General features: G+C 39.5%; 1 protein-coding gene across 11 annotated transcripts in view; it reads right to left on the reverse strand.

The window, feature by feature from the left end:
* The window catches only part of USP6NL (USP6 N-terminal like), a 231,354-nt gene that overhangs the window by 23,379 nt on the left and 190,413 nt on the right, over positions 1–17,562 (reverse strand). For all 11 annotated transcript variants that reach the window (XM_053225266.1, XM_053225263.1, XM_053225265.1 and 8 more), the window contains 6 exons: positions 15,697–15,745; positions 14,050–14,170; positions 10,823–10,917; positions 9,866–9,931; positions 9,672–9,771; positions 6,619–6,771 (listed from right to left, as the gene is read on the reverse strand). In XM_053225266.1, the coding sequence (XP_053081241.1) occupies positions 6,619–6,771; positions 9,672–9,771; positions 9,866–9,931; positions 10,823–10,917; positions 14,050–14,170; positions 15,697–15,745 (584 nt within the window). The remainder of the gene's footprint in view (positions 1–6,618; positions 6,772–9,671; positions 9,772–9,865; positions 9,932–10,822; positions 10,918–14,049; positions 14,171–15,696; positions 15,746–17,562) is intronic.

Raw genomic sequence — 17,562 nt, forward strand, 5'->3', positions numbered from 1 at the left:
TAGAGCAGTTTGCACCAGGCTCAGGGAGCCAGGGTGGGCAAGAAAACGTGTCCTCCAGATACTGGAGGTCTGGCTCTGACTGCTGATAGCTGCCTCCATCAGGGAGGTGCAGAAAAGAGGCAGAGGCCACTTTCCTTGCACCTCCCCCTCGCCCCACTATTGCAAGCACCCTGAGGTGATTTTCAGGGGCTTTAAAGGGCCAGTCCTTTTTTTCTCCCCTTATTTATATATTTTTTCCTTTCTACGAGGCCAGACATTGAAGACTAGGATATTCAAAAACTGCAACATATTAAGGGCAAAATTACAAAGTCCAGAGAAAGGCTCAGAAAAGACCTGAAAAGACCTGAAGTTTACTCTTCTGGCTGACCCTCAGCAGAGAGATAGCTTACACAATAAAACAAACAAACAACCAAAACAACAACAACAGCAAACCCTGGGGGAAGGGAAGAAAGCTCCAGAGTTACCACATTATTAGATTCAAATGCCCAGTTTTCAACAAAAAAAAATCACAAGAGACACAAAGAAACAGGAAAATATGGCTCATTCAAAGGAAACAACTAAACCAACAGAAAATGTCCCTGAAAAAGACCAACGGCAAATAAACTGGACAAAGACTTTGTCTTAAAGAAACTTGAAGAACTAAAGGAAGATGTGAAGAAAGTCAAGAAAATCATGTATGAACAAAATGGAAATACAAATAAAGAGAACACATAAAAAGAAATCAGAAAGAAATTCTGAAGCTGAAAAGTACAATAAATGAAATGATCACCAGAGATATTCAAAGGCAGATTTAAGCAGGTAGAAGAAAGAATCAGCAAACTTGAAGACAGGATGATGATGATGATGATGATGATGATGATGATGATAATAATAATAATAATAATAATAATAATAATATAAAAAGGGGAGCCTGGGTGGCTCAGTCGGTTGAGCATCTGACTTTGGTTCAGGTCATGATCTCACGGTTTGTGAGTTCGAGCCCCATGTCGGGCTCTGTGCTGACAGCTCAGAGCCTGGAGCCTACTTCGGATTCTGTGTCTCCCTCTCTCTCTGCCCCTCCCCCACTTGCACTCTGTCTCTCTCTTGCTCTCTCTCAACAATAAATAAATATTAAAAAAAAACAAACTTGAAGACAGGGCAATGGAAATTATGAAGTCTAAGGAACAGAAGTCCAAGCGACAGTGGAGACCATCAAGCAAACATGCACTGTGGGAGAAAGAGAGGGAGACAAGGGCAGAATAAATATTTGACAAAATAATGGCTGAAAACTTCCCAAATCTGAGTAAAGACATGAAAATAAACAAGCAAGAAGCTTAAAAGGACTCCAAATAAAATGAATTCTAAGAAACCCACACCGAGACACGTTACAATCAAACTTTCAAAAGACAAAGAGAGAATCTTGAAGCAGTAACAGAGAAGCAACTTGTCACATACAAGTTATCCCCATAAGGTTATAAGCAGGTGTTTTATCAGAAACTTTGGAGGCCAGAAGGCAGGAGGCCGATATATTCAAAGCATTAAAGGAAAACAAAAAACAGACAAAAAACTATCAACCAGGAGTCCTGTATCTGGCAAAACTGTCCTTCAAAAGTGAGGGAAAAATTAAGACATTCCCAGATAAGCAAAAGTGGAGGGAACGCTTTCTGGGACTTGCCCAGAAAAAAATGCTCAAGGGCACGTGGTGAAACGAAAGGGCACTACACAGAAATTCCAAGCCATGAAAGAAAATCAAGATCTTAATACAGGCAAATACAGGGGCAAGTGTAAAAACTACTATCATTGTAAAAATCATTTGTAACTCCACATTCTGTTTTTCTACATAATTTAAGAGCATAATACTTAAAAAAACACATTTGTTTGTCTAAAAGCTAGTATTGTTTAACTTCGGTTTATAACTCCACATTTTGTTTTCTCCATGACTGAAGAGACTAATGCACTTAAAAGAATTACTACTTCACGTTTTGCAGCACAGAGCGTACACAGATGCAATGTGGAAAAGGTCAACTGGAAGAGCTGGGGGTGGGCCAAAAGGGCTGGGGATGGATCAGAGGGCTGGGTGTGGGGCTGCAAAGGAGCAGAGCTTTTGTAGGTTATTAAAGTTGCCCCAAGTCCAAATTAAGGCATTATAACTTCAGGATGGTAAATGTAATCCCTTTGCCACGCCCCCACAACACACACGCACGCACACACGAGCTATAGAACATACACAAAAGAAAGTAAGTAATTTAAACATTTCACAATTAAAAAAATCCATCAAATGGGAAGTAAGACAGTAATCCAAGAAATGAGGGACAAAATTCTATAAAGTATACAGAAAACAAACGGCAAAATGGCAGAAGTCCTTCCTTATCAGTAATTAAATGGTTTAAACTCCTAAATCAAAAGACAGAGACTTCAGAATGGATAAAGACCCACGATCCAGGTATATGTTACCCTCAGGAGACTTCACTTTAGATCAAAAGACACCAACAGATTGAACGTGAAAGGATGCAAAAAGATACTCCATGCAAACAGTAACAAAAGGGAGTAGGGGTAGATATACTCAATCGGACAAAATAGACTATAAATCTAAAAAAGGTTACAACAGACAAAAAAGGACACTGCATGTGAATAACAGGTTCAATACAGCAAGCAGATCCAATAATTGCAAATACGTATGCATCTAATAATGGACCATCAAAATATATGATATACAAACGGACAGAACAGAAGGGAGGAAGAGTTGCACAGTAACAGCTGGAGATTTCAATACGTGGCCCACAATAATAGACAGAATAACCAGAGAGAAGGTAAGCACACAGGGGACGAAAACAACACAGTAAACCAACTAGATCTAACAGATATTTACGGAACACTCCACCCAACAACTACAGCATCCACATTCTTCTCAAGTGTATGAGTCCTTCTCTAGGACACAGGGTATGCTACATCACAAATTAAGTCTCAACGGATTTTAAAAGACAGATGCTGTACAGAGTATCTTATCTAACCACAACAGCATGAAGAAAGAATTCAATTAACAGAAGCAAAATTGGAAAATTCATAAATCTGTGGAAATTAAAAACACACCTTAAAACTCTTCCCTTAAACCACAAGTAATTCTAGATGGGCTAAAGATTTAATCATAAAAAAAAAATAAAGACATAAAAGTCATAGGAGAAAATACAGGTAACAAAAACCTTTTCATTCAGCATGTGGAACACAGAAGTGGGATGCCATAAAGAAAAGGGCTGATGGGGCACCTGGTGGCTCAGCTGGTGAAGCATCCGGGCTTCATCCATGACCTGGGCCCAGGTTGTGATCTCGCAGTTTGTGGGTTCGAGCCCCACATCAGGCTCTGTGCTGACAGCTCAGAGCCTGGAACCCACTTCGGATTCTGCCTCTCTTTCTCTCTTGGCCCCTTCCCTGCTCTCTCTCTCTCTCTCTCTCTCTCAAAAATAAGTAAACATTAAAAAAATTGTTTAAAGAAAAAGACTGATTAAATTTTTTAAATTGTATATGAAAAGTATCCACAATAACAATAAACTGGCCCATTTCCTTTACTTATGAAGAATTTGCACAAACACACCAACAGAAAAGGGAGCAGAAGATGAGCAGGGAAGTTTACAGAAAAAGAAATTAAAATGTCCAATAAAAATAAAAGACACTCAATCAAAATTAAAGAAATGCAAGTCAAAACAATGGAAAACTCTATTCAGCTAGAAAGATAAACTAACAATTTAAAATGCCGCATGTTGTGTGGGTCTGGGAAAACAACTTACAAATGGAGGCAGCACAAAAGGAGCCACAAAGAAATAACACGCTCATGTGTCCTTTTAAGATGACAGAGAGGAGATTAAAATTTCCTGCCAGAGTGATCACTGAACCATCTTCATGCTCCGTATAGAGCTTGAAGTAATTTCAAGAGGATAACACTGGGCAGGCTGCAGGGCACAAATTCCAGGAAGTCGATGCTGCAGCAGTAGAAATACAGGTGAAAACCAGATTCTTGATGGAGAAAGTGGGGGGCCACCTCACCACGTTCTACTTCAAGTGCCAGTAGGATCAGAGCAAACGTTAGCTAGTGTTTCTGGGATTATTTCTCTCTCCCTTTCCCTTTCTCTGCATCTCCCCCTCCATCCACATTCTACCATTTCCCAGTAAAAAGATCTTACAAACTACAGCTACTAATTTTATTCATGTGTACAATGCAGACGAGTACTTTTTCAGAGTTATTTTTAGGGATTAAATGACATAATGCGTGTAGTATGTGGCACATACTAAACACTCAGTAAATGATACCCGCTAGTTAGATGCTTAGTCATCCTCTTCTATAATAGTTTATTCTCATGGTTAAATAGTTCTACTATGTATTTTTTCTTTCTGTATGTCTTTTACTAAAACTTGTCTTAACTCTTTTTAAAAGAATGCAAGATATTTTATTGTAAAAAATTTTTTTATGTTTATTTTTGAGAGAGAGAGAGAGAGAGAGAGAGAGAGAGAGGGCGGCCATGAGCAGGGGCGGGGCAGAGATAGAGAAGGAGACATAGAATCTGAAGCAGGCTCCAGGCTCCAAGCTGTCAGCTCAGGGCCCGACAAGGGCTCGTACCCATGAACCGCAAGATCATGACCTGGGCCCAAGTTGGATGCTTAACCGACTGAACCACCCAGGTACCCCTATTGCAAGATATTTTAAAATAAATGTTAGGGGCTCCTGGGTGGCTCAGTCGGTTAAGCGTCTGACTCTTGGACCTGGTTCAGGTCATGATCTCACAATTAACGAGTTGTGAGCTGATCTCTGTGCTGATAGTGCAGAGCCTGCTTGGGATTCTCTCTCTTCCTCTCTCTCTCTCTCTCTCTCTCTGCCCCTCTCCTGCTCACTCTCTCTCAAAATAAATAAACATTAAAAAACAAAATAAAATAAATGTTAAAGTGGCAAGAATACAGTTAGTCATTGCCATTCCAGGTAAAGAATTAGTGGGGAATGGACATTATTGCACTGAACACAAGGTAACCTCACTTAGCAAAGGTGATCGTTTCACAAGGCTGCTGACCACAATCAATCATTGCTGTGACGTTTTGTTTTCTAGAGAATCTGGATGACCCAGAACGAACCTTGGAGAAATGCTGATAGGACCCCTCAAAATTAAGTAACTAAAAGCAGAGCATCTTGGTTTTCACCAAATGGAGAAAGATGCGCCTTCCATGAATGTATGTCTGCCTGATCCGCACAGACATATCCAGAAGACACCAAAATATGTGCCCCAGAGACTGGGAAATGTTCCATCGGACTCTACCTGAGGGCATAACCCCTGACCCCAATTAACTCCTCAACCTCTCACGCAGGCTCTTCAGCTTCCCTCCTCCCTTACCACACCCTCCAGTGCAACAAAGGCAAGAAAGGAAATGGGCAAAAAATGCCTTTTTCTCAGGAAATCATTCGCTGTCAAGTAATACTCTGAGTTACTCTTGCTGCCATCCTATTTCCACATTTTCTTTTCTCTTGCCTCCCATCCTATCCTTCCTTTGATCCTTCCCCAATTATCCTATTTATTTACACTTCATTTGTTATCAGTTATATAAATTCTGTCTCTCCTGTGTGCACCTTGACACAAGGACCACGTCTTTCTCTTCAGTTGTTGGGTCTCTGCCACAGCACCCTGCAGATAATCTAATAGGAGGTGCTGAAAGCTGTACTGAAATAAGCAAATAAGGGGAGCCTGGGTGGCTCGGTCGGTTGTGCATCTGACTTTGGCTCAGGTCATAATCTCATGGCATGGGTTTGAGCCCTGCATTGGGCTCTGTGCTGACAGCTTGGAGCCTGGAGCCTGCTTCGGATTCTGTGTCTACCTCTCCCTCCCCCTCTGCCCCTCCCCCACTTGTGCTCAGTCTCTCTCACTCTCAAAAATAAATCAAGGGGCATTTCAGTCGGTGAAGCGTCTGACTCTTGATTTTGGCTCAGGTCATGATCTCACTGTTCCTGAGTCTGAGCCCCGCATGGGGCTCTGCACTGACAGGGCCGAGTCTGCTTGGGATTCTGCCTCCCCCTCTCTCTGTCCCTCCCCTGCTTGCTGTCTCTCTCTCTCAAAATAAATAAAAATAAACTTTTAAAAAAATTAAAAAAGAAAGAAGCAAATAAAATATATTATCCACACAGCAATGTACTGCAAGGAATCCTGGATCAGCAGTCAGAAAACTTGGGACTCCAGGGTCAATAATGCCATCTGCTGGTTCTGTAGCTCTGTACATAAGCATTTCAGTATCAATTTCCTCTTCTACAAAATGGATCTTTTACTTTCTCTGCTATTACTTACGGTTTTACAACATGATGTGATGAAAGTAAAGGTCATTGTTTATGTTCAGTTAAAGCACCACAATTACTACTCTTGATCAGTATTATTTGCCACCCAAACCTTCTAAATTTAACTAGGGACAGTACGGTTATTTTATTAGGAGGGGCGGATTTCATTAATGCGTTTATTTGCTTTTTCTTAAAATAAGCATAATGCCATAAGCAGCTTGCCATCCACAAGTACGCATAATGCTTATGTTCGGAAACAGAAACGGCTTGTGTTCATTGTGCCGTGTTTCCCAACTTTAATTATGATTTAGATATAAAGTGTTTTGAGTATTTCTTACCAGGTTCTGGGAGGTCTAATTTTGCGCGCTTCAGTTCTACCATAGAAATCTGAAGTTGCTCTATTACAAAGTCATCTTCAAAGAAAAAATCCTTTGCCAGGGTCTCCTGAAGAAATTCTACAAGTTCTTCCATGGACAGTTTCATTAGGTGTTCTAAGAAAGAATGAGAGAAACACGAATGCTGCATCAACAGCTGTTTCAGGTTGAGAAGATAATGCATTCTATTCTGGGGTTGTAGTCTTCAAAAAGGGCACAGCATACAGCTTATACATAGCATTGTAAGAATCACTGAAACTCTGTAAGATAAAAATATTTTCTGGGGCACCTGGGTGGCTCAGTAAGTTAAGCATTTGGCTCCTGATTTTGGCTCAGGTAATGATCTCATGGTTCATGAGATCAAGCCCTGCATCTGGCTCTGTGCTGACAGTGCAGTACCTGTTTGGGATTCTCTCTCTCCCTCCCTCTGTCCCTCCCCTTACTCACAGGCTCCCACACATGCTCTCTTTCTCTATAAACAAACAAACAAACAAACAAACATTTTTCTTTTTCTGACATTAAAGCAGTCACAGAGAAAAGCAGGTACTCTGGGGAGACAGCAGAAGGTAAATTCTGCTAAATACCTTTTCGTTGGTTTATTTAAAACTACCCATACCTTAGACGTTAATATAAACCCAGAGCAAGTACTTGTTAGAGACACAGACCAACTAGGATGCCATGAGGGCTTTCTGTTTTATTGTTATGGAGCTCTACCTACCATACACAAACCCATTTCAAGTCTCTATTTTTACTATATCAGAATTTCCAAAAAATCTAGATGACTAATCTTATTTGTATTTCTACGTAAGAAACCAGTTTTGTTAAAAAAAATTCAAATTTCAGATACAAAGTAGAAAGCAAAAATCAGCTAGGATCCCAAGAGCCACTGCCCTACAAGCAGATGTGTATACACATGTATCAATTTAAAAAATTGATTATACTTTTGAGTCCATTGGATATAAGTACTATATAATTAGTGTTCTAACACTGGACAGTTCGGTTATTACATTTTTTTTTTACTATTTAAAACCACTGTGTGATAAACCTCCCATAATCCCATAACAATGTCTCTAAATATTATTAAGGAAATCAAGAAAAAAACAAGAACAAAATCTCAGGGGAGCTGTCACTGAATTCAGGTGCCCAGACACAGTTTTTGAAGTTTTCTGGTGAAGCAACTTCACATGAATCCTGGAGCTTCTGTCTTCCTAACTAATAAAAAACTATAAAGCAGCAGACACGTTTTTTCCAATAGCTATTTAGCCCAATGATAGGATAGGATATAAAGTAATTATTATGCTTCCAGTTTACTTGCCAAGGGTAAAGAAACTTCTCACTTGCCAAAATGAAGCAAGAGTCAAATAAATAAGAGGCGCCTGGGTGGCTCAGTCGGTTAAGCGTCTGACATCGGCTCAGGTCATGATTTCACAGTTCGTGAATTCAAGCCCCGCGTCGGGCTCTACACTGACAGTGTGGAGCCTGGAGCCTGCTTCGGATTCTCTATCTCCTTTTCTCTTTCTACCCCTCACCTTCTTGTGCTCTCTCTCTCTCTCTCTCTCAAAAACACACACACATTTTTTTAAAAAAAAGTCATACAAATAAAACATAATTTAAGGTGGTGAACAGAGCTATGGAGAAATAGAACATCATGTTTCTATTTTCTTGCTGTTTAATGAACATTAAACTAATACATATAAATTTTAATAAAAAGTATACTTTTGTTCCACATCTTAGTTCATGATCCAGAGAGAGAGAAAGGACACAGAGAGGAGAGGAGGGGAGGGAATGAGATGGGATGGGGGTGGATGGGGTTTCCTGTGGCTTTCTGACAGACCCTGAGTCTCGGGACACAGTTATCTCAGTGCAGCAGTGTGTGAGCTGGAGGAGTGAGGACTGGGTTTAAGGGAAAGGAACCACAGCACTTCTGAATCCCTATCTTTCAGAGTAAACAATACAAACTTGATTTCATTGGGACTTCTCATTTGTATCCAAACTTTGGATAATCCGAAGTCATGTTTTTCAAGTAAGCAATCAAACAATTTTATATTAAAATACTAACATGTACTTAGAACAATGCCAAGCACAACAGGGGAAAAAAACTGACAAAACATGACCCCAAGTACTCAATTAGCTTATAGTTTAGGTGGGAGGCTGAACAGATGAATCTTTCAAAAATAACCTAAGAGGGTAGAAGGACCAAAACAGGTGAAACCATGTATGTTTAAGACCTAGGCTTGAGGCACTCTAGGAAGTTCTAAAGCTTCCAGTGACTCTCTTCTCTGCAGTTACAAGAGAAGTTACTACGAGTAGTTATAACTATAAAGGTTGAACAGAGGCTTAAAGATGAATAAGGTTCTTTATATCCATGAAGAAAACTCTCATTTCTCGATTTCTAAAGTAAGGCATAGCATGCCAAATTTATACAGCCCTTGAAATACTGCAACTGAAGACTTTTTAAAGCCTTGTTGCATGTGTGCAACTAGAGACAGTGACTGTACTTGCCCCAGAGACAATGCGGTCAAGTAGAGAGATAAGCAGAAGGTTCCCCATCTTTGGTCTACAGCTTAGAGTTGGAGGCTTTTTTCCTGGATGAAAGAAACAGTGATGGAAAATGTCCTCTCTCTAGACCTTTGAACTAAGGGCCTGGTTTTTTTGGTCTCTCTCGTCTCTGATTACAAACCTGAGATTCAGACTGAAGAAAGGAATAAGGAAACAAAACTTGGTTGGAATAATATTAATAGTAAAATCGGGACACTGTGTTCCACTGCTTCAGTGTGAAAATGAAACTGAAACAGAAGAACAAATCAAAGACCTTTGTAATGTAATCAGCTTCTAGTCATGTGACAGAACCAAGGAAAGCCAATTACCAACCAAACATGACTTCTTCATGAACTTTCAAGAAATGTTTTAATCCACCACAAAAAGAAAAGGAATTTGAAACTGGGTGGGGAATGAGAAATCAGAGTTAAATCAAGCCTTGATTTTCGTGAAATCCTTATACTTAAACATTTTCTTACTTTTGTGTAATTTTAAGATTGTATAAGACATAGCGGTAAGAACTCGTTCTCCTTCAAAGATGTAGATATCCCATATTCTGAGGTTTAGTGTAAAGGGAGTCTATAATTAAAAACAAAACAGAGATAAGATTAACAGCTCACCCCTCATCTGGTATTTATAATTTTACGATTGGGTTTTGTAAACAAATACTCACACGATCAAGGAAACATTGAAAAAACCATTTCATTGTGTAAAAACTTGTGTAGATTTCTTGAGAATCCTGAAAAAAACAAAGACTTCAAATTTCTGGATTGCAGCAAATGAAATATGACAATCTAATACTAAAAGTCAGGAAGGTTGTTGGGAGGTAGCTGTCAAAACTAAACATAAAACCGTTTCATTCCAAATCTTTTTCAAGCTAGAGTATTTCTAGTTTTTTTCTCTTCGTGCCTCCTCTCTTTCTCCCTCAATTTCACTTTTGGAAATCACCTTAAGAATAAATCCTTCGCATACAGGATTGTAATACATTTTGATTCTCTAGAACACACTTTACCGTGAACTATCTCTGCTTCACTAATTTATCGTGTTTTATAGTAGAGTATATATATGGTTCACTAAGGATGTCTGTATGAGCCTTAAAGTACTTTTGGTGCCATAAAAAAGCCTCCAAAGTTACAGAGAAATCATATATCTTTAAAAACTATATTATTTGTATATATCATCTGCAAAGAAGTGGTTTGATTCTATGAGTTAGGGCTGTGATGGTTCATCAGTACTCGATTTCACAAATATTGGGCGTTTGGGTGGCTCAAGTCAGTTGAGTGTCTGACTTTGGCTCAGGTCATGATCTCGCGGCTCGTGAGTTCAAGGCCCGTGTCAGGCTCTGTGCTGAAAGCCTGGAGCCTGGAGCCTGCTTCAGATTCTGGGTCTCCCTCTCTTTCTGCCCCTCCCCTACTCACACTCTGTCTCTCTCTCCTTCAAAAATAAACATAAACAACAATTAAATTTCACAAATCTCATGCTCTTCAAACACCTGGCAATGACAAGTGCATAGGAAAGGAACTGGACAACACTGCAAATCAATCAAGTAATTGGGACCAAAGGCTGCACTCAATTCCTCTAGCTTCATTCCTGGTATAAGTGGGTGTAAGTCAAAGTCATATCTACCTACCAAGTGTTGCTTAAGCTTGGATAGAAATTTATTCAGTATTTTTTCATGATGTTCTTGAAATCTCAAGAGTTTAGGAAAACCTTGAACAAAAAAGCCTAGAATACAAACATAAAAACAGTTTTTCATAAACAGTAACAACAAAAACCCCTCTTTTAAAATACAACACATTGTTTTCATTTTTAACTGTCAGCAACAACAAAAATCCAGGAGTTAGTGAGATATTTGTCCTCCCCACCAAGGAAATAATCGTGTATGAGCTCTGGGTAATGAAACTTGTGGCCTAGGAGTTGTTTGCCAGAGATCTCTTATAACCTTGTAAAAATATAAAAGAGGACAATATTTCTGAATTAAAAGGGAAACTTAGAAATTAAGAAAAGATGAAAAATGAACTGAAGCCATTTATCAGGATTATCTGTTCTCTTGAAGTATCTTAAAGCATATCTTAAATGTGCAAATTTTTTAAAATTTCTTTTTTTAAAATTTTACGTAAAATCAAGTTAGTTAACATATGGTGTAACAACGGTTTCAGGAGTAGAATTTAGTGATTCATCACTTACATACAACACCCAGTGCTCATCCCAACAAGTGCCCTCATTACAGCCCCTCACCCACATAGCCCATCAACCAGCCGATACCCCTTGAGGAACCCTTAGTTTGCTCTCTGGATTTAAGAGTACCTTGTGGTTTAAATGTACAAATTTTTTATAGGTTATTCTAGTCTTAAGGACTTATTTTATTTTACTGTCAATATCCTACATAACAAACATTACTCTTTTCAGTCCTACTCTAACAACTTCATTAATATTGTGCTTCCAAAGTTTTTATCACTTTTAATCCTTTCTGTAAGTGATATTTGACATCATCTAAGACATTCTGGCACTCTATGATCAATTCTATCTAACGTTGTAGTTTATCCCATCTGATTACACAATATAATCTGTAAGATTTCTAGGAAGTAACAAATTGTAAATGGTGAATTAGTACTGATTTTGTGTATTTATCTCACGGAACCCTACATGTATATTTATTTACGAGTTTCCTTTCAGATATTCTACACAATGCATTAGAAAGGAAGAATCCTCAACAGATGCATCATTTCTCCCATTAGTTATTTCCAGTCTGGGCTTTCTGTAACTTTGAAGGATGTTAATAGCTGTGCTCTGTTTTTAAAAAAGAATCCAGAGGAAGGACCTTGTGTTATAGGAACCCTTGTTGCATATTCATGATACATAAGAGCTTCCTAATGCTACTAACATGTTTTATAAACTAAAGAAACTTTGTTTAGCTCTCTCTGCCAGACTTAGTTGATCTTAGAGTCCACCTTTTTTTTTCCCCCACAGAACATCTGTTTCCAAAAATTAAAACTGTGTTTCTCCAAGAACGCAAGAGACATGCTTTTGGGAAACACTGCTTTATAATCTTTGGGGAAGGCCTATTTGTTAACTAATTTTCAGTTTTCTAAGGTATTTGTAAAAATTTCCAGAGACAGAGATTCTATGCCTCCCATAGTAACATTTTCCAGGGAAATTAGGTCATAAAAAAAAAAAAAAAATCTATATCTGTGCCACTTTCCTGGTCAATTTGATAAGAATGGGAATTGGAAGAATTTCAAGAAAAGGTCTCATTTTGAAAAAGGCAATGCCCCTCAGTAATAAACACTAGCTCAAGGATGCTAAGATAGCTAACATTTCTTCACTTGTTAGTGATATCCCGGACTTGGTGTTTTAAAATCTCATTTTCTTCAGCCCTCACTTTATTCTATACATTTCTAAGTGACATCACTATCATACAGGATTTACAAAGAACCGAGGCAACCTTTAGTTATAAAATTCCATCTGCAGACTTAGAAGCAAATATCTCTAAGTATAAACTTACCCACGATAATGACCTAAGCTGCACAATAAGTGCAAACGTTAGGATAGTAAGAATGTTACTTTACAGATTAGACTGGTGACAACTGCTGAAAGTAAGCTATCAGGTATGTTTGAAAGAAAGGACTTCCCTGAACTTGGGCAGTCTTCCACGTGATTACATACTCCTGAGTATGCCTCTGCACATGCCTCTGCACTTCAGCACAGAGGAGCAATGCCAGTCAAAATAAAGATGGATAAGGGACAGTTGTTTTTCTTCAAGATGCCTTTTCAAATGACTGTGTGTTGGATGGCAGTTCAAAATGCTGTATCTTACCTCTTACTTTTGGAGTCTACTGATGGGATACAAAGCGTCCAGAAACAGTTATCAGCGGTAGAAGTAGTAATAGTAGTAGTCATTAAAAAAAAAAAAAAAAAAAAAAGATTCCCTAGGAAAACTGAGGGAGATGACCACATGCACACGCGCGCGCGCGCATGCACGCACACACACACACACACCACAAAATACCTCCATAGAAACCACATGGTAAGAACGTGAGATTTAATAAGCTATAGTCATAATTCTGAAAATGTTAAAATATCACTTTCAACATGTGGCAGGTTCCTCACCACATAAAGCTTACTCACAAATGGAACTTAGATGATCCATTTCTTAGAGGGATTCATGTCAAAAATGTTTTTAATTTGGTATTATCATGGATGGCACTGGGAACATAATTTTGCATTATATGGGCAAATGGCACTTTTACTTCCAAGAGAAGTTGCAATACAAACTCTCCAAAATCTCTTGTATATGCTTGGCAGATTTAGGAAAAAGGTTATTAAAAACAATCTTCTAACCTGAGAACCAAAAACTCATGCAAGTTTTGAGATCTTAAATAACAAAGTACCCGCAGCATGTCATCAGCAGCCTTTTATTGTAAAAGGGAATCAATTTTATGGCTGCAAGAAGCAAAGCACACATCTCACTGAAATGAGAACTGCATGACAGTCTGAAAGTTCTGGTCAAAAGGCATCTTTTATTTCTCCCGGTAACATAGCTCTTCCTAAATTCCTCCAAACCTAAATTAGCTTCTTCTGACTGGGGGCAAGTGAGGAGAGAATTTCAGAATGCCAACAGTATACCTTGAGGCAAACACAACAGAGATAAACGTGAACAGAAATGTTTAGCAAAGTTCAATAAAGAAGGAGGAAATAAGAAATGACTCACAAACACTAATTAACTGAACAAACTCCCAGACATTAATTTTTTGTCCTTAACCCTAACAAGCATCTCCCAAAGTTTGACTTTGTTTTAATTTACCTTTTTCTCCCTTCCCTGTTTATTGTTTTGTGTAAACTCTGGGGTTTTCTTACCATGCATGGCATGTTTGGGGCCTGAGAATAGTTTGACCAGGGCCCAGAAGGCATCTTCTTCATTCATATACATAAGGAGCAAAGCTGTGATCTGGCTCATCCCCTGACAGTATCCAACTTCCTGAAGACAAATGAGAACAAAGAAACTGGGGGTTTTAAGATCAAATCACATGGATATACACATATAAAAACCTGCCCTACAAAATAATCAGAGAATGCTTAAACACATTAAAGAATGGGCAATTCTACAGAGAAAGACTACAATTTTTACAACACTGAACTATATGCTATAAAAGAATAAATTTGTATTCAAGAATGAATGTAGAGGTGTGGACAAAGTCTAAAGCTGCATGTATTTTTATTATCTCCTATTCAATACCATTATACCTTCTGTAAAGAGTGCTAGGTTTATTTTTCCTTTGTATGTATGATTCTCAGTTCAATACTCCCCCTCTTTGTTCAAATGCTGGCAAATCTCTCTCCTCCTACAGTTTCCAGGTTGCTGTCTCTTTTCCTCTGGATTTCCAGGCCTTTATATAGACACATTTTGGGATACCCAACCAGTCTCTGTCCCTTCTCTGAGAATTGCCTACTCTCCCCATACTCCCTGCTTACGATGGGGCCTTAGGGCTTCATGTTTGTGCCACATGAACCAAAGCTGCTGGAGTAGAAGAGGTCACCTGACCCCAGGGGAACAGTTAATCAGCTGCACTGACTAATCCCATACTCTCTCCAGGAGATCTGTAATCAGATGGTGGAATGCAATTTCAAAGAATGGTCATGTCGACCATTCTGTGGGTGCTATTTTAGCCATGGGAAAAGTGAAAAGTAGGCAAAGAAAGGAATCTGGACAGAGATAGTGGGACAAACAGTTTACAGAGATAATCAGAGTTACCACATGGCCTCAGAGTGGAAAAGACAGAGAGTATAGCTCTCTTTCTCAGTGAAGTCTTCTCACTCTCACTGTCCAGCTCCAAATTCCATGAGGCCCAACCATTGCTTCACTTCTATGAAATGGCCTTTAATAAACTCTTTAACTTGTCCTAGCTTGAACTTTCTCATAACTGAAACGCTTTACTGTAATAGAAATTACACACCCAAGGTTCAAGGTTGTCCTCCTCAGAACCCAGTCAACAAGCATTTATTTAACATCCACATTAGGTTCAACACTAATTTATCTTTCCCCAAATTATTATCTTCCCCTGAGTTATAAATATGTTAAGAACAACATGTTCCATTACCAAAAAGTTTACTTTTAGCCTGCTCCTGGGCTTGGCAAGTAGGTCCATACCCTGAAAGGCAACCTCGGTCCCAGGGGTGGTGAGGAATGTTCAAGGGTCAAGCAAAAATTAATCTGCCCACTGACTCCCTAAACTTCTAGCCCTGCTCATTCTCAGCGCTACTGTGTAAAATAAAAACAAGACAAACAACATCACAAAACAACAAAACAATCCAGAGAAAGAGGGGAAAATGAGAGATTCACTGGCATGCGGTGGTTTTTCCCACTTCAAAGTGGCTCTGTTCTAAGACCCCAGGGTCACCAGAGGAGCCTTGAAAAGACCCACAGAGGCAGGGAGAGCCCCAAGAGTTCCTCCAGTTCCTCAGAATACAACCCAAAGAGCTGTGGGTGGGTGTGCTCCAACTTACCGTGTTATAAATAGAATATGCAGCAAGAACATGGAATAGGGATTGTTGCCTAGAGAAAAGAGAATTTATATTAAACACAATTTACTTATTTCACCTATTTTTAAAAACACAAACTTAAACAGTTTGCCTCAAAACAGATAATCCAGACAAAATCACTGTTGTAATAAAGAAATGACCCCCAGCTCAAATGTGAACGATAATCTATACAGTCTAAATTCAAGGTTAGATGACATTCATTCTGATAAAATTTACACCAAAAAAACACAAAGGGCTTCACAATCTCTCAAACTTGTTGCCATCCTTCACTGAACTATTCTCACTACAAAATCAACCACATGGGAGCAGCCAGCTTCACAGAACCATGGAGGCCTTGCGAAGCCTATTACAGTGCCAGCTCAGTACAATACCGTGCAGGGCTGGGGCCACATCACGTGGGAAGCTGTATGTGCTCTCAATAAGCCCCCACTACATGGTGCTATCTGTCCCACAGCCAGGAACTGGGTTCCAAGATTCAAGCGGCAGAAATGGGGATGGCTCAACCCACTATGATCCCTAGTAGTCCACTAGCAAAATGTTTGCTTCCCATTCCATCAGCCTTAAGCGCTGCTGGTCTAGGAGTGATCCCACTGAACTGGTAGTTGAGACTGCCACCCAGCCACTTTGGGCTCCTCAAGCCTCTGAATCACCAGGCAAAGGAGGCTGACTGTACTGGTTGGAGGGGTTGATCCTGGTTACTAAGGAGAAACTGAGTTGCTACTACATAATGGATGTAAGGAAGACTATGTCCAGAACACAGGAGAATACTTAGGGGGTCTCTTAGTATAACCAAACCTTGCGATTGAAGTCAATGGAAAAATACAGCAATCTAATTCAGGCAGGACTGCTAATGGTCCCGAATTAAAATTTAGGTCATCCCACCAGGTAGAGAACCACTACCAGCTGAGGTACTTGCAGAGGACAAAGGGAATAGGAAATGTGTAGTGGAACCCAGCCACCACCACATGCCCAGCCACAGAAATGACCGTTATCACTGTTCTGAGCATTTCTTATTTTGGCATGAGTGAGTGTGTGTGTGTGTGTGTGTGTGTGGGTGTGTGTGTGTGTGTGGGTGTGGGTGTATACATAAACATCTATATTTTAAAAATATTTTTGTTTTCCTCCTTCCTTTTCCCTTTTCATCTAATGCATTAGCTATATTAGATATATTAATAATAATTAACTTTGTATCGCAGTATTTAGGTTTCAGAATATCAAAGCAAAAGAGTAACCATCACCGAAGACTTTGCATCCTCTTGTGGGGTAAGGACTAGCATAGTTTCAGTCCTAGGCAAAATCGCGTTAGGCAAAAGTATGGCCTTGTATTTATCTGTATTCGGAAACTGAGTCGACAAGGATACACGGTCACAGTCAGGTTTATGTGTCACCTTGGTTAGGCTACAACTCCCAGTTATTCAAAATCTAACCTAGGTGTTACTGAAAGAATGTATATTTGGTAGATGCGATTACAATCTATAATCAGCTGACTTTAAGTAGGGGCAATTGTCCTAGATAGTCTGGCTGGGCCTGATTCAATCGGTTGAAAGGTTTTAAGAGCGATGTGAGGCTTCCCTGGAGCAGCTCTTTCTGTGGAAAGCAGCCCGGCTTGTGCTCCCGAGTGCCAGCCTGTCCTTTCCGATGGCCTGCCTCCCCATCAGGGGACGTGCCTCGCCAGCCCCCGCTACTGTATAAACCAACTCCTCTCAATAAATCTCTGAATACACACCTCTCACCGGGTTTCTGTTTCTTTTGTTGAACTCTACCTGATCCTGAGGTCATCAAAACTATCCCTCTCATTCGTAAACGGTAGTACTCATTCATTCATCCATT

Source organism: Acinonyx jubatus, chromosome B4, assembly GCF_027475565.1.
Source record: "Acinonyx jubatus isolate Ajub_Pintada_27869175 chromosome B4, VMU_Ajub_asm_v1.0, whole genome shotgun sequence".
Classification (NCBI taxonomy): Eukaryota; Metazoa; Chordata; class Mammalia; order Carnivora; family Felidae; genus Acinonyx; species Acinonyx jubatus.